At 45.1% G+C, this 27,281-nt stretch overlaps 1 protein-coding gene across 5 annotated transcripts; it reads left to right on the top strand.

The window, feature by feature from the left end:
- The first annotated feature begins 1,657 nt into the window (after positions 1-1,657).
- Positions 1,658-26,353, top strand: LOC139423065 (nuclear pore complex protein Nup98-Nup96-like). 5 transcript variants are annotated; one of them, XM_071174684.1, is made up of 33 exons: positions 1,658-1,831; positions 3,098-3,204; positions 3,374-3,472; positions 4,138-4,185; positions 4,758-4,943; positions 8,559-8,701; positions 8,964-9,071; positions 9,659-9,845; positions 9,932-10,110; positions 10,212-10,355; positions 10,451-10,583; positions 10,710-10,802; positions 10,986-11,126; positions 11,339-11,660; positions 11,896-12,015; positions 12,103-12,262; positions 12,405-12,606; positions 12,698-12,836; positions 13,073-13,250; positions 13,335-13,490; positions 15,317-15,544; positions 15,655-15,784; positions 16,083-16,348; positions 16,632-16,813; positions 16,957-17,189; positions 17,378-17,644; positions 20,579-20,736; positions 22,277-22,560; positions 22,710-22,931; positions 23,303-23,544; positions 23,631-23,785; positions 24,086-24,197; positions 24,853-26,353. In XM_071174684.1, exons 2-33 carry the CDS (start codon positions 3,126-3,128, stop codon positions 25,038-25,040), a joined length of 5,484 nt encoding a protein of 1,827 aa, XP_071030785.1. In that variant the 5' UTR covers positions 1,658-1,831; positions 3,098-3,125; the 3' UTR covers positions 25,041-26,353. The 5 variants fall into 5 exon arrangements, with proteins under 5 accessions (XP_071030785.1, XP_071030788.1, XP_071030784.1 ...); XM_071174687.1 differs by having other exon boundaries at positions 10,448-10,583; positions 11,055-11,126; XM_071174683.1 differs by having other exon boundaries at positions 10,448-10,583.
- Positions 26,354-27,281: the final 928 nt, after the last annotated feature.

The following is a 27,281-nucleotide window of genomic DNA, read 5'->3' as shown; positions in this document are numbered from 1 at the left end:
AATATGACTGAGGACATCTAGTGGTCAAAGGACAACACCTTGAAAGACGCGCTCCTGCTAATGTTGAATTTATCTTGTTGAAAAACAATATCCCACGTATAATAAATACAGTAATATAGGCTTACACAAACTTAAGGTTAAAAATACATGTTCTTAGCAAAATAGTGTATTTTTAGACATAACTGCAAAGTTCAAGGAGTAGGCCATTCAATGAGGTGGTATGATGGTGCCCTCTGATGTCATCGGCCTCCACACTCACTTGTGGGAACAAAAGAGAAGCAGGTGTTGCTATGTTATTCAGGAACGTGTCAAGACCTGACCCTCAGAGCCTTCCTTCTATTGACCCTGTTGACTCATCAGTAGGAAAGATTTGTTTCTCTTTTGGTCCATTCAACAACAGAGCGATACAAACCTTGTTTCAGCAGGATGTCGTACCTTATGTCATGCCTTATTGGAATGGATTTATTGATAATATCTGTTGGGTAAAAAGTTTGGATTTTGCTACACACATACCTACTTGTTAACAAAATTAAGGAAGTTGCCAAGTGTTGGCTGGAGTGGTGTAAAGCTTGTCGCCATTGGACTCTGGAGCAGTGGAAATACGTTCTCTGGAGTGATGAATCACGCTTCACCATCTGGCAGTCCGACGGACGAATCTTAGTTTGGCGGATACCAGGAGAACACTACCTGCCCGAATGGATAGTGCCAACTGTAACATTTGGTGGAGAAGGAATAATGGGCTGGGGTTGTTTTTAATGGTTCGGGCTAGGGCTCTTAGTTCCAGTGAAGGGAAATCTTAACGCTACACCATACAATGACATACTAGACAAGTCTGTGCTTCCAACTTTGTGGAAACAGTTTGGAGAAGGCCCTTTCCTGTTTCAGCATGACAATGCACCTGTGCACAAAGCGAGGTCCATCCATAAATGTTTTGTCGAGATCGGTGTGAAAAAACTTGACTGGCATGCACAGAGCCCTGACCTAAACCACATCGAACTCCTTTGGAATGAATTGAAATGCTGACTGTGAGCCTAATCGCCCAACATCAGTGTCTGACCTCACTAATGCCCTTGTGGCTGAATGCAAGCAAATCCCTGCAGCAATGTTCCAACATCTAGTAGAAAGAATTCCCAGAAGAGTTGAGGCTGTTATAGCAGTAAAGGGGGGACAAACTCCATATTAATGCTCATGATTTTGGAATGAAATGTTCGACTGGCAGGTGTCCACATACTCTTGGTCATATAGTGTACATCAAGTGCCTTCGGGAAGTATTCATACCCCTGACTTATTACATATGTTATGTTACAACCTGAATTCAAAATTGATTAAATAGATTTGTTTTCTCAGCCATATACACATAATATCCCATAATGACAAAGTGAAAACATGTGTTTTTAGAAATGTTTGCAAATGTATTGGAAGTGAAGAAATATCAGAAATATCTCATTTACATCAGTATTTACACACGAGCCAATACATGTTAGAATCACCTTTGGCAACGATTACATCTGTGAGTCTTTCTGGGTTAGTCTCTAAGAGCTTTGCACACCTAGATTGTACAATATTTGCCCATTATTATTTTCAAAATTATTTAAGTCTAGGACCGATAAAACGTTGGTGCGCGTCGACATATTCCGAACGTAACCGCCGTGCGTCGTGACGCATTTTGGCCTCGTTACCGCAGTTTCCCTCCTCGTTGTGCAACGAAAAGCCGCAGTTTCGGAAAAAGAACATTACAATCTATTCCAGTTTAGAGACGTCGACCCAATTTACACCCATATTGTGACTGGATCACAAGACACGTATTGTATTGAACATAATCTTATTTACGGTGAGTTTTAACATTGTCCTTCCTTCCCCTTTTCAACTGGGTTACATATCAAGCTAGTTAGCACAACATCACAACTAGCTAGCAATGAGTTCTTTAACAGCTAACGTTAGCTAGCAACTTTGGTCGGTTAAAGTTGTCAATATATCTAACTATATTGTTGACGTGAACGACCTAGATACATTTGTTGGATATCAAAGATTGTTATCATGTCAGAGAGTTGGCTAACAGGAGCTAGCTAATTAGTGAGCTAGCTAACTGTTAGCCACCGTCAACAGATTTGCGGTTCTGACTCACCAGCGACATTTGCGGATGTTTATAACTAACGCTAGCAGGTTAAACTGGTCATATCTGGTTTTATCTTGTGCGACGTTGGTGTGATCATTTTCTTAATGTTTTGAGGTGGGCAATTAACTGGATAAAGACCGTTTTAATATCAGTCTGTAAGTAGTGCGCTAGCAGCTAGTTAACTAACGACGTCTGCCAGGCCTTGGTTTAGCGTGATGAGAACACATTCTGGCGCCTATCTGGCTTTCAAACGTAATCTTTACTTAACAAGCCAACGGAGCGGTGAGCACTATTTGTTAGCGAAATCTAGCTAAAGTAGTTAAACTGTTTCTACATGGACTCTTGGCCTTTGCTCTAAAAAATATATATATCAATGAACTGAGGGACTGGCAGGTAGTGAATGTGCGGACGGTGGTTAATTAACTAACGTTACAGTAGCTGAGTAAACTAGCTCGCTAACTAGGTTCTCATGACAGGAATTATATTGGAACTAACGTTAGTCCTGTCTTCTGGAACTTCGCACCGCCAGAACTAATTAACTATACACTGCTTCTCTCAACTCCATTTCTCAACTAACTTTAATTCGTTTTTGTGTTACTATGTGTGTTATTATAACTGCCATATAGGCCAGGTTATGCTGAAACACAGCTTAACATCTAACAAAACATTTTACAGGCCAATCGGCTGTCTCATAGAAAACCTTAGCTTCTAATGGAAATCCCTTTGTAACGTCAACGTCATTCACGCACTGATATAAATCAGGTACTGTGTTCAGCCAGAGCCATCTACTGCTCTCTTCTTGGCTACGGGAGTACCCATGCCCAAAAATCATGCATAGCCAGCTGTATCGAGCTAGATTTGGTAACTTAGAACATTTATGTGATTACTATAATTGTATTCAGTTACTGTCAGGTATGTTTGTCAGTTATTTTTGTCTGCTGATATAAGCTGAAGTTTGTCATTTTGTGAAATTCTGAGCAGACATATGCAGTCCTGCTAGCAGGAGAAGATGTTCAACAAGTCATTTGGTGCTCCTTTCGGGGGAGGGACCGGAGGATTTGGAACTTCATCCACGTTTGGACAACAAAGTAAGTAACAACAGTGTGCGCAAGTGTAATTTTAATGTATCCCTGACAAGTTGAGTACCTTTATGGTTTCCTGCTTGTCTCATCAATGTCTTCGCCTCAGCATTCACTCTCAAGTAAAGTTAAATTGTTCCGGATTATAAAAGGGGTGGTGTTGACCCTGTGTTTGCAGACACTGGCTTTGGTGCGACGACAGGTGGCTTCGGGGCCTCAGCATTTGGGGCGACCAACAACACTGGAGGACTCTTTGGTGCGACGCAGAATAAACCAGGTTTGCCACATCTCCCTGATCCTGACTATAACACATGTTAATAACTCAGTACCTGCCTAATCCTGTCAAATATCTGTTCTTCTAATTAACGTTCTGTAGTGCAGGGGCCATAGCTGCTTTCCTGAATACTTTTTTCACTATAATCTGCTGAGGCCCTATAGCAGTATGGTTTCTGCAACTATCTTCTGGGTTTAGGACCAGGCCAGTTCTCCATTGCAGTGGTTTAGGGGTTAACTCTGCTGACGGTTCAGGACGACCGTGTTCTTCATTTGAATGAATAGCCACATAAGAAAGGTGTCTGTGGCATACGGTCTTTTGTATAACTTTTGCATAACCTACAGATTACATTATGACATTTCCTACTGGCATTTTAACCACAAAGCTTCAGGGGGATTTCCATGTGTCAATATGATAGCACTGATAAAGTATGACGTTGAACATGTTTAAGACTAGCTTTTGTACTGTGACGTATGCCTGAACAGTGAACCTGCATGATCACACTGCCACTCGCAGTAGACAGAGAGCTGACTAGGTGCTCTATACATTTATCTATTATTCAATATACAATGGTGAGTGTTTTTTGTGCCCACCGTGATGCTGCTACTGACATGTGGTGGTTGAATGTGTGTCTAACCCCACCCTGTAATGCTTTACTCTCTCAAAAGTGGTGACAGCCAATCCTCAACAAATCCACACTGGTGCAGGTAGAGGAGGTAAGCATGGGTTGACGCGCGCGCACACACACGGCCCGCTGTTAAACAGGCGGATGTGCACACACAAAAAGGCTGCGCACCCACAGTCCCTGTTATACTCTTGAAAGGGTTTTCCGTACATACAAAGTATATACAATATGTAGTATTTGGTTTGGAGCAAAGCCACAGTCTGCATTCTGCTCTTAAAGGGAGTGTGATCATGTAGACAGGTGGCACTGTGTATGGCCCTATTGTCTGTAATATATGTGAGAGTTCGTGGGTTATTTGTGCTGAGTGAGAGGAAAGAAAAGGTGGGACAAGGGGGATGAAGGCTGCAAGTTATTTGAGACAACCTCTCTTGTGATGAGTGAAATGATTAGGGGCTCCCATAAACTAGTTCAGATGGACCTAAAGGCCCATCTGGCTGGCTTAGTCAGATCATGGATGCACAACTCCAGTTCTAGAGGATCCTCAGTGAACATGAAACCAAACCATTAGCCCGGGTCCTACAAGAATTTGAGTTGAGCACTCCTACACCTGGCCATAGGGACCTGTGTGTGAGCTGGTTTGAGGTGGTGTGTGTCCCTCCCCAGGTGGCCTGTTTGGTTCCAGTACGTTCAGCCAGCCCGTAACGTCGTCCACCAGTAGCGGCTTTGGGTTTGGCACGGCCAGCGGCACGTCCACTAGCCTGTTCGGCAGCACCAACACGGGCGGCGGTGGAGGACTCTTCTCCCAGCAGAGCAATGCTTTCGGAGCCGCCAAACCAGCCTCCTTTGGCAGTCAGTGTCTATTTTTACTGTCTAGCATTGAGGTTGTTCAAACAGGTTTACCATAGAATTAGTTGTACTATAATGCATTCCCATTCAAAGGAATGTTCCGTGACCAGAGGGACAGTGGTCATATTGGGTGTACTATGTAGTCCCAGTCGGTATTCACGTATTAATAAGGAATTCTCCTCGACCACACCCACAAATTGGGGGAAACCAACTTTCTTTCCTATTGAGCCTCATTGTAAAAAAAAAAATTGGTTTGTTATACAGAAATATCAAATGACGAAAAGCTGCTGTCAGTGGTGGAAAAAGTACTCAATTGTCATACTTGAGTAAAAGTAAAGATAACTTTTTTTAAAGAATTACTCAGGTAAAAGTGAGTCACTTAGTAAAATACTACTTGAGTAAAAGTATTGGGTTTTAAATATACTTAAGTATCAAAAGTAAATGGAATTGCTAAAATGTACTTTATCAAAAGTAAAAGTATAAACCATTTAAAAATATTTCCTTATATTTTGCAAACCAGGCGGCACAATTTTCTTATTGCGGATAGCCAGGGGCATATTCCATCACTCAGACATAATTGACAAATGAAGCATTTGTGTTTGGGGAATCTGCCAGATTAGAGGCAGTAAGGATGACCAGGGATGTTCTCTTGATAAGTATGTGAATTGGGACATTTTCCTGTCAAAATGTAAAGAGTACTTATGGGTGTCAGGGAAAATGTATGGAGTAAAAAGTACATTTTCTTTAGGAATGTAGTGAAGTAAAAGTTGGCAAAAATATAAAGTCAGAACCCCCAAAAATGACTTTAGTACTTTAAAGTATTTTTTACTTAACCTTAACCTGGAACCCTGTTCTGCTAGCGGAACCCCTCGCCAACAGCCAATGACATTGCAGGGCGCCAAATACAAATCAACAGAAATCTCATAAATCAAACTTCTCAAACGTACAAGTATTAGGCACCATTTTAAAGATAAATTCTTCTTAATCCAGCAACAGTGTCTGATTTCAAAAATGCTTTACAGCGAAAGCTCCACAAATTATTGTTAGGTCACCGCCAACTCACAGAAAAACCCAGCCATTTTTCCAGCCAAAGAGAGGAGTCACAAAAAGCACAAATGGAGATAAAATTAATCACTAACCTTTGATGTTCTTAATCAGATGACACTAATAGAACTTCATGTTAGACCATGTTTTGTTCGGTAAAGTTAATATTTATATCCAAAAATCTTATTTTACATTGGCGTGTTGCGTTCAGTGGTTCCAAAACATGCAGTGATATCACAGAGAGCCACATGAATTCACAGAAATACTCATAATAAATGTTGATGAAAATACAACTAATATACATGGAACTTTAGATACATTTCTCTTTAATGCAACCGCTGTGTCAGATTATTATTTTTTTTATTCGGAAAAAGCATAATCTGAGAACGGCGCTCAGAGCCCAAACAGCCAGAGAAATATCTGCCATGTTGGGTAGTCAACATTATTCATAAATAGCAGTATAAATATTCACTTCCCTTTGATCTTCATCAGAATGCACTCAGAGGAATCGCAGTTTTTCAATAAGTGCTTGTTTTGTTCGATAATGTCCATTTATGTCCAATAGCTTCTTTTGTTAGGGTGTTTGGTAAACAAATCCAAAAGCGCGATCAGGTCCTGTCGGACGAAACGTTTAAAAAGTTATATTACAGATCGAAGAAACTTGTCAAACTAAGTATAGAATCAATCTTTAGGATGTTTTTATCATAACATTTCAATAATGTTCCAACCGGAGAATTCCATTGTCTGTAGAAAAGCAATGGAACGAGAGCTACCTCAAGTGAAAGAACGAGGCTGTAGGCAGACCCCTTAGTCAAACAGCTCCCATCCGGCCCCTCACATGAGCAGCCTAAAACAATGTTCTGAAGACGGTTGACATCTAGTGGCAGCCTTAGCAAGTGCAAAATAACCCATATCCCGCTGTGTATCGATAGGGGTGAGTTCAAAAACGACAAACCTCAGATGTCCCACTTCCTGTTTGGATTTCTTCTCATGGTTTTGCCTGCCATATGAGTTCTGTTATACTCACATACATCATTCAGACAGTTTTAGAAACTTCAGAGTGTTTTCTATCCAATACTGATATTAATATGCATATATTAGCATCTGGGACTAAGTTGGAGGCAGTTCACTCTGGGCACGCTATTCATCCAAAAGTGAAAATGCTGCCCCCTATCCCAAACAAGTTACGTACTTTACACCACTGGCTACTGTGTTGTTCAATGTAGCCAGGCCAAAAATCCAGACCTGTAGTTCGCAATGCTCCCACATAGGGAAATGGAGCCTGCAAGAAGAGCCCTGTGGCTTTAGGCTATTCGGTGTGGGAGAGTGGAAAATGCGGGGACGCTGTGTTCAAGTAGGCTACACGTATTTCACCTTTATTTAACCAGGTAGGCTAGTTGAGAACAAGTTCTCATTTGCAACTACGACCAGGCCAAGATGAAGCATAGCATTTCGACACATACAACAACAGTTACACATGGAATAAACAAATTACAATCAATAAGACAGTAGAACAAAATAAAAAGTCTATGTGCAGTGATCTGTGAGCTGCTCGGACAGCTGGTGCTTAAAGCTAGTGAGGGAGATGAGTCTCCAGCTTCAGAGATGTTTGCAGTTTGTGCCATTCATTGGCAGCAGAGAACTGGAAGGAGAGGTGACCAAAGGAGGAATTGGCTTTGGGGGTGACCAGTGAGATATACCTGCTGGAGCGCGTGCTACGGGTGGGTGCCGCTATGGTGACCAGTGAACTGAGATAAGGCGTAGCTATTTGTGGAAAACATTACATCACATGTAAGATATTTAACTTGTTTAGTACAGTTCGATTTAACTCCACTCACTACTTGTAGCTGTATAGGCCGTTTGTGTTGTTGGTTGGGGCAGGCTTCATGTTCCGGTCGGTAGCGAGCTAGCGCTCACTCGCTCAATTGGCTGCTAGCATCGTAATGAAAAGGGGCATGACTGAAGCCTCACTATTGTTTTTTTTAACACTAGGGACCAGGCACTTTTGAAAAGTAATTTACTAAAACAAGCAGACACAATAAAATTGCATTTGAAAAAGGGCACGTTTTTGCTGTGAGTCCATGGGGTAACCGCAGGTTGTTTTCCCCGCTGTTGGGCAGGGTCGCGACGTTCTATCTAATACCGACTGGGTCTATGGAGTGTAAGCTTAGAATTCTGTGCCTTTCTCAGAGTTCCATACATGCAACAATGGCAAATAGAACTGGTTTAGAAAATTGATTATTTTGTGGTGGCACTCCTATGGCCACTCCAGTGCCTTCTATTTAGCCTGTAAAATTGTAGTAGATAGCCCTGTGGCTTCTGGTCCGTTGTAGTAATTGTGTGACAGCTGGTGTTCAATGAAATACAATGAGATCATGATGTGTAATACCTTACATTTATTTTCTTTGAATATTTGTTTATCTTTTGATTAGATGCATTTGATGTTGTATATTGCTCATATTTCAGACAATTTTTAGATCACTCATGAGGGGCAGGAGTTATCTTGGTCAGGTCACATGGTCCTACATCATTATCGATGTCTGGCTAGATCGTTAAGATGTTTTTTTTGTCTAGCGTTTGGCACGAGCACGGCCAACACCGGGGGGCTGTTTGGGGCGACCAACTCCAACCCCTTCGGAGGGGCGTCTGCTTCCCTGTTCGGAGCTTCAGGGTTCACCCAGCAAGCCGCTCAGCCAGGCACCACTGTCAAGTTCAACGTGAGTTTGGCCTGACCTAGGCTAGCCCATTACACCTCGACCAAACTACTGTACTAGGACTCTGTCTAGTGTCGTGTATGGAATGTTATTTTATCTAGAAAGGTCTGTACTTACTGCTGTATGTCATGCAGCTCTTTACTGTAATCCTCAAGAAAATCATAGGTCAGCTTTCTCTGCAATGTGTACGAGTAATCAGTTTATCCTGCTACAATACAGTAAAGGAGTTTGTATTCCAATGAATGTCCTCTTCTGTCCTCCTCAGCCTGCAACAGGAAGTGACACCATGGTGAAAGGGGGTGTGACCACGAGCATTAACACCAAGCACCAGTGCATCACGGCCATGAAGGAGTACGAGAACAAGTCACTGGAGGTGGGTCATTATTATGCAGTTACTTTCAGGTGCCCTCTGTCTTTTAGAATAGTTCAAATGAAAGGGAAAGAGACGAGGAGAGGAATCCACTTTAAAGTATTGAATCAAAATCAAGTTGAATTTGTTACGTGCGCAGAATACAACAGGTGTAGATTTTACTATGAAATGCTTGCTTACAAGCCCTTCCCAACAATGCAGTTTAAAAATATATATATATATGTGTATGTGTGTGTGTGTATATATATGTGTGTAACGAGGAATAAAATACACAAGAATTAAGCTAAGCTATGTACAGGGAGTACCGGTACCAGATCACTGTGCAAGGGTACGAGGTATTTCGGGTTGATATGAACATTAATGCAGGGTAACGTGACTAGGCATCAGGATCGATGAGTCAAATATAGAACAGAGTAGCCGCAGCATATGAGTGTAAAAGTGTGTTTTTGTTGTCTGTATGCGTATGTGGTGATTTTTGTTTTGTTTTTGTGAGTGTCAGTGTAGGGTGTGTTTGGAGCCAGTGCAAGATGGGATCAGTGCAGCCCAGGCCTCACTCACCCTCTCTCCTGTGTGGTGTTTACTATGTGTAGGAGCTGAGGTTGGAGGACTACCAGGCAGGAAGGAAGGGGCCCACTAACCCCATGGCTGCACCAACGGGGGGTCTCTTTGGGACTGCGGCCGCAGCCACCCCCAGTACGGGGGCTGCAGGGCTGTTTGGCTCCTCGGCCACCAACACAGGCTTCTCCTTCGGCCAGGCCAAAACTAACTTCGGCACCAGTAAGTCACATAGGCCCATAGACAGAGCTCAATAGAAAATATAAATACAAATGTATTATATATTAGTTTTAACTCCCTGTCCCCAGGTACTGGTGGGTTTGGTACAGCCACAGGCAGTCTGTTTGGCCAGCAGCAACAGCCCCAGCAGGCCCAGCAGGCAGCCAGCCTGTTCAAGCCCTTCGGTCAGGCCACAACCACACCCAACACAGGATTCTCCTTCGGCAACACCAGCACCATGGGCCAGCCCCAACAAACCAGCACCATGGTGAGAGCTCACACGTACATGTTAATACACTCACACACCTAACATTAGCTCTGTCTGTGTTGTTGTACCGTTCCACTAGAGTAACTCTCTCTCCATCCCAGGGGGGTCTGTTTGGGAGCACCGCGGCGTCCCAGGCAGGGGGGTTGTTTGGAAACACAGCTCAGACCACACCAGCCACAGGCTTTGGGACAGGCACCGGTCTCTTCGGACAAACCAACACCGCCTTCGGGAACGTCGGCACACAGGTATTAATCGACTCGACTGCGCGGGCTTTTACACAGTTGTTAGGTGCAGGCATGGTGGGATGGGTGTGTATTAATCCGCTCTCTATCCCTAGCAGAGCTTGTTTGGTAATAAGACGGCAGGGTTTGGCGCCACCACCACCAGCGCCTCGTCGTTTGGCACAGGCACCGGCCTCTTTGGTAACAAATCCGCCCTCAACCTCGGAACAGGCACCAACCCATCTAACTTTGGTGAGTTGATCATCTGCTCTTATTGGAGTGCACCTGTGTGATAAAGGCTAGTACTTGCAAATAAATAGTCTATCGATAATCGTATTGGCAATTTAAGTGATCGTGTTTTCTCTGTGTTGTGTGAAGGTTTTGGACCCACTGCTGCTGGCGGAAGCCTCTTTGGGAACAAGACGGCAGCAGGAGGACTGGGGACCGGACTGGGAGCCGGCTTTGGAGCAGGTATGAACAGGAAGAGCGCCATAGGTCTGGGATACAATAATAAAGAAAATACATGAAATATCGATCGTGTAAATAAAAGCAAAAACAAACACCTGCCTGTTTGGGTGTTTTACCGGAGTCTGTATTGTCAGTCATTAGTAGTCCCCTGTGAATGTTTCTCTAAGTGTGTTCTGTGTTTGTTAGCGGTGGGCACTGGGCAGATGTCTCTGTTTGGGAATAACAAGACACTGGGTTCCACTCTGGGAACAATAGGAGCGTTCGGACCGCAGGGATTCAGCACAGGAACCAGCACTCTGGGCTTCGGAGCACAACAACAGCCTGTTGGTAAATACCACTTCCATCTACCACCTTTATCTCCTCTGCCCAGTCTCAAGCTGATTGTGAAAGCACGTTCTCTAGCACTTTCCTTTAGTACCTAGTTGTATTACTCTTTCAGTGTACTGAAGAAACTGGCTGGATAACATTACACTGTGGTGGAAACTTCCAGTAGCCCTTGAAGGCTAGGTGAAGCTATAATTGTCTCTCTCTCCTCCCAGCACTGACGGACCCTAACGCGGCGGCGGCCCAGCAGGCAGTGCTGCAGCAGCAGATCAATGCTCTGGCCTACTCCCCCTTTGGTGACTCCCCCCTCTTCAGAAACCCCCTCTCTGACCCCAAAAAGAAGGAGGAGCGTCTAAAGCCCACCAATCCGGCAGCCCAGAAGGCGTTGACCACGCCCACTCACTACAAGCTGACGCCGCGGCCTGCGACACGTGTGCGGCCCAAAGCTCTGACATCTTCGGGCTCCTCCAAGTCTCAGCTGTTTGACGGGCTGGATGATGACGAGCCTTCTCTCACCAATGGAGCCTTCATGCCCAGGTGGAAATCTGTGGAAATTTGCTTGTAGCTAGTTGACATGTTTCTGTTTCAACTGATTTACCGATTTTGTTTTTTTTATTTTGTTTTTTAAATATTTTTCTGTTGTGTTTTTCTTAGTGAATACTACAACTTGGTTTTCGGTAGCTTTTTTGCTATTTGCTTCTGTCTGTATTCTGACAGTGATGTTGGTGTATGGTGTCTGATCTATGTGTTTCTCTGTGGTGTTGTAAACCAGGAAGAGCATCAAGAAGCTGGTGCTGAAGAACCTGAATGGCAGCAGCCTGTACAGCAGCCCAATCAACAGAGACACAGATGACCTGGCATCTCCACCGGAGTACCCCCTCAACGGACTCAGGTCAGTCACGCGCCCACACACACCGTCAGTGATATTGATCTGTGTGATGTTTGTTGCTGAACCATGTCTCCCCCACCCCCCCTACAGTGCCAGTGTGGACGAGGATGATTATGTGAGGGAGGTGGTGGAGGGAGGGGCCGAGGATGACCTGGAGATCAACAAGTTCTACACCAAGCCCAGCCTGCAGGACACCATCTCAGAGCTCAATGCCCATAGGGTGGGGGCCAGGGGCAGGAATGGCCTGGAGGTGAGCTGATAGAACAGAGTAGACAGATGATGAATATGGTCGTCTCAAGTGACACCCTATTCCCATTAAGGGCACTTCTTTTGGCCATGCTTCTCATATAGTGCTCTACTTTTGAGGTTTGACATGAGTGTTCTGATTCCAGGTGAGCAGCGAGGACATATCGCTGGGAGAGGACTCCATACAGGAGGAGCGAGAGGAGGAGGTGCAGGAGGTTCCCCCACACCCTGCAGGTATCGTTCTGTGGCGTGTGGGCTACTATACCATCCCTGCCATGGATGAGCTGGCCAAGATGGTGGACGAGAACGGCGTGTGTGTGGTGGAGAACTTCACCGTGGGCAGAAAAGGCAAACGATTTTCTTGATTGGTCGGGTGGAAACAGCTCTGGGGAAATAATTGGTCCGTAGCTCACTGCTCTGCTCTTTGATTGGCTCTCAGGTTACGGCTCAGTGTTTTTCCATGGCGAGGTGAATGTGACTGGGCTGAACCTGGATGAGATTGTTCACTTCAGACGCAAAGAGGTTATCGTCTACCCCGACGACAAGAACAAGCCTGCTGAGGGGGAGGGGCTCAACAGGTCAGTGACAGGGAAACTTACTACCCTTCACACTGGGGGTGTGTTATCAGTTTCCTTGTAATTTCATCACAGAAGTCATAAACTGATTCAACATATTCTGATAGTGATCACAGCTGAGATGTAACTCAAATTGATATTCTCTTTCTCATCCTTTACCTCTCACCTCTTTACTACACTATGTTATTTTATACCTCTTTCTCCCTCCCCACCTTTCCCTCACTCCTCTCCTCTGCCAGGCGAGCGGAGGTGACTCTGGATGGGGTGTGGCCTAATGATAAGACCACTTGTACTCAGATAAAGAACCCTGAGCGTCTGTCTGAGATGAACTACGAGGGCCGTCTGGAGAACGCCTCACGCAAACAGGGCGCCCGCTTCCTTGAGTACCGCCCCGAGACCGGCTCCTGGGTGTTTGAAGTAAGCATGCCTAGACGCATACGAAAGGTGTGTCTCCATATCTCCCTTCCAATGTCTGTAACTCATCTCTCTCTGTCTCTGCAGGTGGCCCACTTCTCTAAGTATGGCCTGCAGGACTCTGATGAGGATGAGGAAGTGCCTCTCAAAGTGGACCCCAAGAAGCTGAAGACGGCCACAACACTTCCCCCGGGGCTGCAGCAGCTTCCTCCCTCCCAGCAGCAGGTGGCGCCACAGGCTCAGGTAGACGGAGCAGCACAGCGCGCCCACCCACACTGACAGTCACACCCACTGCTCTCTACATCACCTGGAAGGCCTTAGTCAATATACAACCTAAATATACATGATCTGAATTGAAGCCATTTCCTTTCCACTACCATTACAGCCACATGCAGTGTGTGGGGTTCTCTGCCTAGATCTCAGCTGTTTCACCACTTCTATAATGGGTTGTATTCAATGGGTTTATATGGAAAGGTTTTAAGTTTGGTAGCCCTTGATGCAGATGGTCTTGGTGATCTCTGCACCCCAAATAAGGCTGCTAAACATTGATCTGACATCAGTTGGATGGGCTGTTGAGTATAGTGACTGATCAGATGGGACACCCCACATTATCTGTTTATCAGTGGAGGTGTGGGGAAGGCTGGGTTCTCCTCTCCCAGGTTCAGCTGTACCTGAGGTGGTGGAGGCCACAACCCACCCACAGACAGGTGGGCAGGGTAGTCTGTCAGTCCTGGTTAGTGGTTACGTTCTGCCCCTCACAACTGATTCAGGAACATCAACTTCATCTGTGCTCTAAATATAAACGGTCCTTAGCTAAACATCACCCTGAATCAATAACTATGGCATGAAGTCATCCGTGGATTGAAAATAAGGTGTTTTAAAGGGATACTTCTGGAATTTTTGTCTGCATGCAAAGACATAAAAGTTGTATCCACTAGTTCACCTGAATTTGGAGAAGTAGATTAAGGGCCTCATTGCCAAAATCCTGAAGTATCCCTTTAAAGGCTGTGTTAAATGATTTTTTAAATCAGAGAATCTAACTGGCAATCTGCAGTTCGAACAATAACAAAGCGCTACCCCGCCACTGATTTGGTAAACAGCTAAGGGATGGGGCGGGAAAAATGTAACCACTCCCAAACACATGGGCAGTGCTATGGATACAGGGACTGACCATCCATGATATTGAAATTGTAGTTTTAACCATGTTTTGAGGCTATACAGTTTGTTTAAATTTACATTGTAAAATGTACATTGTTCAAACAAAGGAGTAACACAAGCTTATATTTTGGGTGGTGATGGTGTATGACAACTATGCTCATGAGGCATCTGTTATATTTTTCAAGAATCAATGTTTATATCATTACTTTCCAAGTCTAAAAATGGATGTACCAACTGCAGATTTCCCCTTTTTAAGGAAATGTTTGAAGTGAAGTCTTAACTCAGAAATAGTTTGTTTGTAAGGTTTTAAGATTTCTTAAAAGAAATCTGTATTTTATTGTGAAATGTTTGTATTTTGCCAACTGTTCCTTCCATTGTTATGTTTTAAAATCCAATATAATTTGCCCATGTGTAGTACTGATTATGGTCACTTCAGAAAACCTCACATTATCATGGTTGTATCTCGTAGAAATCTACACAATGTATTTTTGATTATTTGTTATGAATATTAGTTTATCTCTTTGAAACGAGCTTTGAGATGATGACCAAAGATAATGAGTGTGTGATAAGCTGCCAGTCCTGCAGAATATATTCAAGGTTGGGTCTTTTTTCTGGTTGAGGGTTTAAGAAGCTACAACATCTACTCTTGGGGTAATATTTTAATATGTAAAACATGCTCCTATATACATCTGTGATATCTTGTATTTGATCTGATAAAGCTAAGAAATAAACGGATTAAAGATCACACTTTGCTGGTCTGTCTGACTTGTGCTGACCATTTTCATTTATTTACACTAAACTGATTTTGTCTGTGTGTGTCTCTCTTCTTGGTGTGTGTCACCTTACTATGTGTGTTTGGTTGCACTTTCCCTGCTGTGTGTGTATCCTGTGTCCATTCGCTCTGTATCCAGTCCACGGCTGTGCTGGAGCTGCTGAGCCGCATGTCTGAGGTTGACAGTGACATGGCCGACATTACCCAGGATGCCCCAGGGGAGAGCATGTTGGAGGAGGTTGGGGAGAGCGGCATGGGGGAGGATAAGGGCAGTCGGCTGGGTACTGTGACCCCCACAGAACACAACCCTGTCTCTGCATCCAGTCAGATTGCCTCCTCGATGGGAATCAACCCTCACACTCTCCAGGTAAAATACTACTGTACACCCTCACATTCTACCTTTTTGTTGAGGCTAATGGAGCCCTCAATCACATCATGAAGACAATGTGTTTGTGATGTGTGTTTCTCTGCTCTCAGATCATGAAGGCATCTCTGTTTGCTGAGGATGATGATGGTGACATGTTCCTTGAGCAGGGAGGGATGAAGAGCTCTCTAGACAGGGCCTCCCCTCGCATCCTCCTGCCTGGCACTCAGGGCAGGCCCTCCAGTAAGTGTGTCACACACAGCCCTAACATTGATTTCTACCCTCACACACAGTCACCCATCCTTCACTCAGAGACCCTAACATGTCTTAAATGCTATTATAAACTGGCTGGTTCGAGCCCTGAATGTTGATTGGCTGACAGCCGTGGTATATCAGACCGTATACCACGGGTATGATAAAACATTTAATGCGTCGTGCCTAAGACCAGCCCTTAGCCGTGGTATATTAGCCATATACCACAAACCCCCAAGGTACCTTATTGCTATTATAAATGCTCATTGATCTCTCTTTCTCTCTCCAGTCGGTGGTCTCTTGCAGACTCGTTTCAGCGGGGCAGGTCTCTTCCCTCAGCTCCCTGACGTGCCCTTTGGAGGGGGCCTTCCCGGGAGGCTGTCCATGTCTCGGCCTTCCGCGGTGGTTCCTGAGCCCTCGCGGCTCTCCCCCTGGCCCTCGCTGGGGCCCTCTTTCCTGCTGCCGGCCCCAGCGGCAGAGGCCACTGTACGGACGGTGGGGGCTCGACGCCTGGGGGGCCCTGTGGCCCCAGAGAACTCAGTCACACTGGGGAAGGTAATGATAACTATACTACTAGTATTTAATTAGTATTTTTCAGGTGTCTTTCTAGACACTTCATCCTACATCATGATACATTTATGATAGTTAAGAGTTTAAATATGTGACAGTACAGTAGACTGAACACACAGGGATACATGAGGTACATGGAGAGAACATGGACATTTGTTGGATCATTTCAATGAATCCACTGTGGTTTTCGTATGTGTGAACATAGCTGTACAGTACGGGCAGTTTTAAATCATCTAGACAACATAATCAACACATTCCCTCCACCCAGGGCCGTCTGCTGATGGATGCAGCTCTGTTCACGGGCCGGTCGTTCCGGGTTGGCTGGGGTCCAGGCTGGACTCTGGTCCACTGTGGAGACCGGCTGAGTGTGGCTGGGGACAAGGAGCAGGACCAGGGAGACGCAGGAGCTGGAGGTTTTGGATTTTTGCCTAAACATGCCAAGAGCAAACTGTGAGTAACAGACAAACACCAACCACTCATTTACACAATTCTGTAGGAGTGTCAGAATGGGATCCAGACTTACTGTATCAGAGCAGTGGTTATGGGTGGTAGAAACTGAACCCTAAACTCCCCTCTTTCCCCTCCCCATACAGACTCTCAGACAGTCCGTTCAAGGTGGTGATCGAGCAGGTGGTTGGTCTGGAGCCGCGGGACAGTGAGGAGAGCCAGGCGGTGTACCAGCGGCCCCTGGAGATTGGCCTGAAGCACAGCACCATCAGTACAGAGGGTGCCTGCCCCTTCATCCAGCCCCAGAGTGGGGTGGCCGCCTTGCACGAGTACGTGGAGTGGATCACTGACCTCAACCAGGAGGCTGGTGCCGGAGACGGTAAGCGATGCAACACTCTCCTACACACACACACAATGGTAGATGGCTCGCACTTTATTGGTCCAATTCCAAAACTTCCCTATGATTCTAACATCACCCCTGCTACCTCTGTTTTAATTCTCTCTCCCATTGCTGTCTCAATGAGTTCAGATATAACTTTATGCTATCCTATCTCTCTCTCCCTGTAGGGGTCTTGGCTCACTGGGCTCTGGTGTGGACTCTGTGTGAGGCCCTGTGGGGTCGGCTGGGTACGACAGAGCCAGAGCCTGGTACCAGCGGCTACCTGCAGCAGCTGGAGAGGAGGAGGAGCTTCTCAGCCTGGCTGTCCCACAGCGCCACCCAGAGGATCGAGCAGGAGGTGGGCCTGAGCCATGGGGGAGGACATGTGGAGGCCATCTTCAGCTACCTCACTGGACACCGCATCAGTGACGCCTGCAGGCTGGCTCAGAAGAGTGGTGAGGAGAGGGGGGATTGGAGGGGTGAGAGGTGGGGGAGATCGGAGTTTGAGGGGATTGGTAAGAGAGGAAGGGGAACATAGATCAGGAAGAAAGGGGATGGATGGATGAGGGGTGGGAAGGTAAAGCCTGCTGCAGACCTGGGGCCTCATTTAGAAATGTTGCCTACACACAGAATATGCCCCCAACTGGCGTTATGTTACCCTCCCGCACACCGTACACTGTTTCTAGTGGTTGCAGAATCTATTTATTTTCTTTGCATTCTAAAATAATTTGAAATCCTATTCATTCCCATGATCATTGAAGAATAAATTCCGCAGCTTTTTGGACTGTGATGGTTTCTTACTTGCAAAATAGCCTATAGGCTACAATTTGTCCTAACTTGTTGGATGCCTATCTAATCTCTCATTTAATTCCACCCACTTCAGTGGTAAATAGATGAAATAGTGGTAGTTTAAGTATTTTGCTCTGTGGTCTGATCTGAAGAGTTTAACGGTAGAACAGACAGTTCACCTTTTCCAATTACATTTGTAGGCTACGTCTGAATTTTGTAATGTCAAATTTCTCCAGTAAACAAGACATAATATAACCTTTTCTGGCCATGAGTTCATATTCCCGAAGAAGCCATACAGCAAATGACCATGAGCATCTCTCGTTTAATTGGCCTATTAGATAGGCTATTATAATTTCAAGTTTTTGCTTTATGCATCCTAAAAGGAGTGTGGTTTATAACATACATATGAACAGACAGTTGATCTTTTGCATTGAAGTGTGTAGACAATCACTGTAAGTGGGCCTACTCCTATTTAATAAATATATTTTTTTAAATGGATTTTTAAATAGTTACTCAGAATTTGCGAGCAGTGCAGCATGTTTAGGTTCGGGAGAAAGTAAATACAAAACACTGCAACAATTTGCACTTTTTGTGTATCAAAGTGTCAGATACTGCAAATGTTAATTGGGGGGGGAACTCTGCCAATACCTCAAGACATTTGATCATGTTTGCCATTGATATTTCCTTTATATACACTGCTCAAAAAAATAAAGGGAACACTTAAACAACACAATGTAACTCCAAGTCAATCACACTTCTGTGAAATCAAACTGTCCACTTAGGAAGCAACACTGATTGACAATAAATTTCACATGCTGTTGTGCAAATGGAATAGACAACAGGTGGAAATTATAGGCAGTTAGCAAGACACTTCCAATAAAGGAGTGGTTCTGCAGGTGGTGACCACAGACCACTTCTCAGTTCCTATGCTTCCTGGCTGATATTTTGGTCACTTTTGAATGCTGGCGGTGCTTTCACTCTAGTGGTAGCATGAGACGGAGTCTACAACCCACACAAGTGGCTCAGGTAGTGCAGCTCATCCAGGATGGCACATCAATGCGATCTGTGGCAAGAAGGTTTGCTGTGTCTGTCAGCGTAGTGTCCAGAGCATGGAGGCGCTACCAGGAGACAGGCCAGTACATCAGGAGACGTGGAGGAGGCCGTAGGAGGGCAACAACCCAGCAGCAGGACCGCTACCTCCGCCTTTGTGCAAGGAGGAGCACTGCCAGAGCCCTGCAAAATGACCTCCAGCAGGCCACAAATGTGCATGTGTCTGCTCAAACGGTCAGAAACAGACTCCATGAGGGTGGTATGAGGGCCCAACGTCCACAGGTGGGGGTTGTGCTTACAGCCCAACACCGTGCATGACGTTTGGCATTTGCTAGAGAACACCAAGATTGGCAAATTCGCCACTGGTGCCCTGTGCTCTTCACAGATGAAAGCAGTTTCACACTGAGCACATGTGACAGAGTGGAGACGCTGTGGAGAACGTTCTGCTGCCTGCAACATCCTCCAGCATGACCGGTTTGGCGGTGGGTCAGTCATGGTGTGGGGTGGCATTTCTTTGGGGGGCCTCCATGTGCTCGCCAGAGGTAGCCTGGCTGCCGTTAGGTACCGAGATGAGATCCCCAGACCCCTTGTGAGACCATATGCTGGTGCGGTTGGCCCTGGGTTCCTCCTAATGCAAGACAATGCTAGACCTCATGTGGCTGGAGTGTGTCAGCAGTTCCTGCAAGAGGAAGGCATTGATGCTATGGACTGGCCCGCCCGTTCCCCAGACCTGAATCCAATTGAGCACATCTGGGACATCATGTCTCGCTCCACCCACCAACGCCACGTTGCACCACAGACTGTCCAGGAGTTGGCGGATGCTTTAGCCGAGGTCTGGGAGGAGATCCCTCAGGAGACCATCGGCCACCTCATCAGGAGCATGCCCAGGCGTTGTAGGGAGGTCATGCAGGCACGTGGAGGCCACACACACTACTGAGCCTCATTTTGACTTGTTTTAAGGACATTACATCAAAGTTGGATCTACCTGTAGTGTGGTTTCCCACTTTAATTTTGAGTGTGACTCCAAATCTAGACCTCCATGGGTTGATACATTTGATTTCCATTGATAATTTTGGTGATTTTGTTGTCGGCACATTCAACTATCTAAAGAAAAGTATTTAATAAGAATATTTCATTCATTCAGATCTAGGATGTGTTATTTTAGTGTTTATTTTTTTGAGCAGTGTATATTTACTGTCTTGACCTAATTCCAGTACTTCCAAAGTATACAGCAAATATGGGTGTTGTCTTTACCATAAAAGGTGAATGATGGGCATTATTCAAGCTTAGTTATAATGCTCGCTCAAACATGCACCGTTTTAAAACTGATCTGATTTATAACTGGAAACATGCGTATGGATGACGTGCTCTGACTTCAGAAATCAATTATTTTTTGTGAGTGTGCATTCTCTTTTCAGAAATGGCACACACAGATATTTAGTGTGAAATTTACGCAGCGGCTATAATAAATAAGGCCCCAGGGGCATCTCACAAGTGAGTTGGGCCAGGCTGTAGGATCTCATTAAGATGTCTTTAACCTGTGTGTGTAGGGGACCACCGCCTCTCCCTGCTGCTGTCCCAGGCGGTGGGCTCTCAGTATGGCCGGGAGCTGCTGGCGCTGCAGCTTGGCGATTGGAACAGAATGCAGACAGACTCATTTCTGCAGGAGGAGAGGCTACGCATCTTCGCCCTGCTCGCCGGGAAACCTGTAAGTAACCGCGTGTGCGCATGCAGCTGTTGCCGTTGTGTTCAGACCACCATTAACTGGGTTATCCTTTGCTATGTTTATGTGTGTAGGTTTTGCAATCCACATATTTGTTGTAATATACAGTACCAGTCAAAGGTTTGGACACACCTACTCATTCAAGGGTTTTTCTTTATTTCTACTATTTTCTACATTGTATAATAATAGTGAAGACATCACAACTATGAAAAAACACATATGAAATCATGTAGTAACCAAAAAAGTGTTAAATAAATAACAATTTATTTGAGATTCTTCAAATAGCCACCCTTTTCCTTGATGACAGCTTTGCACACTCTTGGCATTTTCTCTACCATCTTCACCTGGAATTCTTTTCTAACAGTCTTGAAGGAGTTCCCACATATGTTGAGCACTTGCTGGCTGCTTTTCCTTCACTCTGCGGTCTAACTCATCCCACACCATCTCAATTTGGTTGAGGTCGGGTGATTGTGGAGGCCAGGTCATCTGATGCAGCACTCCATCACTCTCCTTCTTGGTCAAATAGCCCTTACACAGCCTGGAGGTGTGTTGGGTCATTGTCCTGTTGAAAAACAAATGACAATCCCACTAAGCGCAAACCAGATGGGATGGTGTATCGCTGCAGAATGCTCTGGTAGCCATGCTGGTTAAGTGTGCCTTGAATTTTAAATAAATCAGTGTCACCAGCGACGCATCCCCCTCACCATCACACCACCTCCATGCTTCACGGTGGGAACCACACATGCAGAGATCCTCCGTTCACCTACTCTGCGTCTCAAAGACACGGCGGTTGGAGCCAAAGATCTCAAATTTGAACTCATCAGACCAAATGACAGCTTTCCACCAGTCTAATGTCCATTGCTCGTGTTTCTTGGCCCGAGCAAGTCTCTTCTTATTGATGTCCTTTAGTAGTGGTTTCTTTGCAGCAATTCGACCATGAAGGCCTGGTTCACACTGTCTCCTCTGAACACTGAAGCATTTATTTGGGCTGCAATCTGAGGTGCAGTTAACTAATGAATTTATCCTCTGTAGCAGAGTTAACTCTGGGACTTCCTTTCCTGTGACATTCCTCATGAGAGCCAGTTTCTTCTTAGTGCTGGATGGTTTTTGAGACTGCACTTGAAGAAACTTCTTGAAGTTCTTGAAATGTTCTGGATTGATGTCTTAGTAATGATGGACTGTCGTTTCTCTTTGGTTATTTGAGCAATTCTGCAAATACATTTTTAACAAGGCACACCTGTTAATTGAAATGCATTCCAGGTGACTACCTCATGAAGCTGGTTGAGAGAATGGCAGGAGTGTGCAAAGGGTGGCTACTTTGAAGAATCTCAAATATAAAATATATATTTGGTTACTATATGATTCCATATGTATTATTTCATAGTTTTGATATCTTCGTTATTAATTTACAATGTAGATAATAGTAAAAAATAAAAACCCTTGAGTGATTAGGTGTCTAAACGTTTGACTAGTACTGTACATTAGTACTAAATGTTTTCTGAGCTGTATGTACTTGTCTCTCTAGGTGTGGCAGTCTACAGACTGTGTGGTGAACGTGTGTTCAGAGCTGGACTGGAAGCGTTGCGTGGCGGTTCACCTGTGGTACATGCTTCCTCCCACCGCCTCCATCGCTGACGCCCTGGCCAAGTACGAAGCCGCCTTCCAAGGCTCTGCAGAGGGTCAGAAGTACGCCTGCGCCCCCCTGCCCCCCTACCTTGACCAATCAGTCCCGCTGGACATGGAGGAAGAAGAGTCTAAACGGCCACTCTACGACATCTGTTTCCACCTGCTCAAACTATACAGCGACAGGTACTACATTTCCCACAACACACTGCATAGGTTTCTCAAAATAGATTAGAATTAATCCTACATTTCCATTCTCAAGGAGATTTAACAGAATAAAAGTGAAGTACCGCTATAGTGGGGTTTAAATGATAAGTGACGCCTCTCCCTCCCAGACACTACAGCCTGCAGGAGTTGTTGGACCCGCTGACGGTGACGTGGGAGCGTCTGGACTACCGTCTGAGCTGGCACCTGTGGTCGGTCCTGCAGGCGCTGCACTACACACACCTGAGCCCCGCCCGACAGGGCCTCATACACACCAGCTACGCTGCCCAGCTGGAGAGCGCTGGCCTCTGGGACATGGCCATCTATGTACTGCTGCACATATCTGAGGACATGTACGTACTGCAACACACACCTTACAACATACACACAGGAAGAGACTTCACACTCAACTTTAACATGAATCATGACGAAGTTTAAATTGATTAGTCACAGGAAGATTTTAGGGTCAGTGCACTCAGCAGATGCCCAGGATGGACCGATAGGCTGAACACGGTTTATCATAATCTCACACAAGTGCTACTGTGACCAGCTGGGTTCCAATTCCAACTGTGAATTGTCTGTAATGTGTTATCTCTCTGTGCTCGGTGAGCTAACGGATGTAATAATCTCAGGCAAGCTTACACATTACGTGAGCAAGCCCTGTTGGGATACTTATAACATGGAAAGTTGTATTAAGTTAAACCTGCTAACATGTCCTCTCCAGGCTCCGTGAGCGTGCGGTGAGGGAGATGCTCCAGCTGCACTGCCCTTTGCTGGAGACGGAGGAGTCTGCCCAGAAAGAGCGCTTCCTCACAGAAAGACTACTGATCCCAGAACAGTGGCTCCACCTGGCCAAAGCTACTAGAGCCAGAAGAGAGACAGACAGACACAGAGAGGCCCTGCACCTGTACAGAGCAGGCCACTGGAACCTCTGCCACAGGCTGGTCATACAACACCTAGCCTCAGGTGTGTATATGCATGCACACACACACATGCACGCACACACACACACACCTCTAACCCTATTCAACCTGTATGTGTTTCCCCTGTAGATTGTATCATCAATGATAACCATGAGTACCTGTTGGAGTTCTTGGAGGGGCTGGCTGTTCCAGAGCGCTGTGCTGTGATCCAGGACTGGGACACGGCAGGCAGAGTCTACCTGGACTACATCAGAGTCATACAGACCTTACACGCCATACAACAGGTACATCTGTCTGGCGTTATGTTGACTCCATTACAGTTGATTATGTTAGCCAATTAGCTATGCTGCTGATCTTCTGATTATCTATCTGTCAGTCTTAGCCACCATTGTCCATCGGTATATGACTATGATCTGGAACACATTGAGGCTGTATGGGTTTTTTAAATGGAAGGATGTGTGTTTGTGGGTGGGAGGGTGCGTGTGTTGGCGCTGCATGGATAGAAAGTGCTGGAATGCTTCATATTGATGTTTGTATGTAATGGGTCTCTGTCGTTCTCGGTCTCACTCTCCGTGTGTGTTCAGATGGACAGTGCTGGTTATAAGCTGGAACGTCTACACACCGAGGTGACATCACTCTGCAGCAGGATAGAGCTCCTCCCCTGCTCCACCGCCAAGGACCGCCTCGCCCAATCAGGTGAGATGGAGCCGTCTGCTCCAATCAGAGGGTAGCTGATCTTTCCTAGGACAGATCTATATACGTAACATTAATTGTAATGTTCTGCGTTGTCCTGTCTGCCCTAGCCCAGTTTCTAGACCTGAATGGAACTCTGATCTTATAACATATACCTTACAAGTTATTTGTCGGCCTGCACCTGTTTGTTGTCACTTTTCCCACGTCCAAGCCTATAACTGCTATCAGTAGACAGTTCTGATTAGGAAGTAATTGTTTGCGGTTCCCAAGAATGAATTCAATACAAATCAAAACCAAACATGGATTCCATGTTGTGTTTTAGCTTTGTGTACACACCTGTCTGTTTTACACCTGTTTGTCCTAGCTAATCAGCTTTGTAATATGGGCACCATGCTGCCACAGACAGGAAGTAAAATGGAGCGTGTGGGCGCAGACATTGACATCGACATTCTTTACAGGGCACCGCTCAGCGGAGCAAACAACACATTATTTATCCGAGCAGTCCACCAATCACGGATATACCCTCTAATGGGAAAAGTGTCGGTAATTAAGTTGTATGTGGGCTACTGCTAGACTGAGATACAATCTCGGTCTAGAGAAGCTGGACTATAGGTGTGTTCCGAGACCTACCTAAACTTCTCCTCTCTCCTGTCTCCAGAGATGGCCAAGCGTGTGGCTAACATCCTGCGTGTGGTGTTGAGTCTGCAGCAGGGTGGTGAGGGTGGCGAGATCCCCTTGTCCCAGCTAGCGCCCCACATCGGCCGTCTGCCCATGCCTGAGGACTATGCCCTCGAGGAGCTCCGCAGCCTCACCCAATCATACCTGAGACAGCTCATTGTCAGCTAATGATCTTCCCCCGAACCTTCAGCCCCCCGCCCAATAGGAACTGAGGTAGTTTGTTGGGAGCCAATGAGAACAGTAGGGGTAGGAGGGGACTATCTGGCACTGTTTAGTAGGACTGCTGGGGTTGATTGAAATAGGAGGGGAAGTTTGGTTGAGAAGGCAGCGATGGACTTGCGGTGTATCCCATGCTCCTTTGGGGCTTTGGTTTCTCCTGAAGAAAATGGCACAAGATAATTGGATGAAGCATTCCTCCGTGTGTGTGTGTGTGTGTGTGTGTTTGGAAATGAATGACTTGCAAGTTGTTTTCTTTCATTATGTTTTTGTATAGCTTTTTTGTACTTAGGAGGCCTGAGATGTGTGTTTGTGTATGATGTGCATTTAAATATTAAACTGCTGAACCATCCTGATAAGAGCTCTCTTCTCCCAACCTTTGACCCTGTTTAAAGGGACACTCACTCACTGGCTGGTGTTAACGCTGTCATCCTGCAATTGATATTTCCAGTATAAATACTATATGCAAACTACGTGTTTGTTTGACTCCTACATCCCCATGGAAACGGAAAGTTTAATTTAGTAAAGATTGTTTACCAGGATTTTGTTAGTGAGCGGAATCGCACTCGCCTGATGAACTTTCAATATGTGTATACATAGGGAAGATCTATCTTGCTTAAAATGGAGACTCATTTTAGTGATGTAATCTTGTACAAACAGCCTGCTTGAAGTGAACAACTTGTTTTTGCGTACCAAAAGAGAATGTAAAATGAGATTGGATAAACTTCTATTTTTGTATTTTATTTTTTGGGGCTGAAAACCTGTGTGAGTCTATTGGAATGGAGATCGAGAATGGAATCTAACCATCTCAAATATATGGTTTCATATTTCTATTGTATGGGGGACTACCAGAGCTATGTTTGTTCCTTGGTGTTGCTAGGTTTTTTATTTTTCTTGTAATCAGCCAGTTGGGACAGTTTCTCTGTGGTCCTTGCAAGGAGTTTGATTAAAAATATCATATTTCAAATATAATTTACAATTCCTTGGGGTCCTTGGTCTCACCTTCACTCACACACCCTCCATTTTCTCAACCTCCATTCCCCCTTACCCCCGGTTTTTCTGTTTTTTGATGTTTAAAGTGAAACTGATGTATGTAGTTATTGTTTGGTGTGTGCTGCCGCAGTATGTTTGGCGGGAGACCGCTCCCCGCGCGCACAGTGCCTTTCACGAGGAGGGTCTCCGGACTTCTGTTACCGCCGTTACTGTGCATGATTGTGATGACGGTGATAACGTTTTTATTAAAGTCTGAATAAAATGTTTGTCCTGAATTAATGCATCTGTTCTCCTTTAGGCTATAGTACAGGATGTCATGTCTATTATTCTGCATACGGCAGCATCAGCGTTTACTTTTGTTTTTAAAGAGGTTTAATGCATTTTTCTAATGCTTGATTTAATAAATGTTCCTTGCATACGTTATAACAATGAGACAGGTTTCTGAGTGGAACCATGTGTGTTAATAGACTGAATCGGATGTGTTAATTTGGCTACTTGCTGCGTGTCCACAGTACAAGCAGCTTTTGGCTACCATTACATTGAAATCTGACAAGTGGCCCATCTTCAGTTCAATTATTCACATCACCTGCCCTTCATCACTGATGCATTTAAAAAAAAAAAAAAAAAAAAAAAAAAATAACATTTGCCAACTCCTCAGGGTAGGCTAAGCACCATCACCTTGCTCTTCAGAGTTGCTTCAAATGAATGGAGGTCAATTGGGCAATGGCCACTTTCCTGATGGCACTCTTATGTTACAGGAGTCACGGAGTCAGTGCCATTCAGATATGATGAATCAATTAAATGTATTAAGCACTTTTTTACATCAGCTGATGTCACAAAGTGCTTATACAAAAACCCAGTCTAAAGCCCCTAAGAGCAATGCAGATGTAGAAGCACGGTGGCTAGGGAAAACTCCCTAGAAAGGCAGGAACCTAGATAGGAACCAGGCTCTGAGGGGTGGCCAGTCCTCTTCCGACTGTCACTGGAGATTATAAGAGTAGCCTGCATGGCCATTAAGGCTAGATCGTTCTCCCAAGATGTTGAAACGTCCATAGATAACCAGCAGGGTCAAATAATAATCACAGTGATTATAAAGGGTTAACAGTCAGCACCTCAAGAGGTTTCAAACCTATTTAAAGTATCGCATGTACCTTTAAGTGTGCACATTATATACAAGCACGTGTTATGTTGCAAAATGTT

This window comes from Oncorhynchus clarkii, chromosome 12 (assembly GCF_045791955.1).
Source record: "Oncorhynchus clarkii lewisi isolate Uvic-CL-2024 chromosome 12, UVic_Ocla_1.0, whole genome shotgun sequence".
Lineage (NCBI taxonomy): Eukaryota > Metazoa > Chordata > Actinopteri > Salmoniformes > Salmonidae > Oncorhynchus > Oncorhynchus clarkii.
The sequence above is the reverse complement of the archived record's forward strand: the minus strand, read 5'-3'. Positions and strand labels throughout refer to the sequence as shown.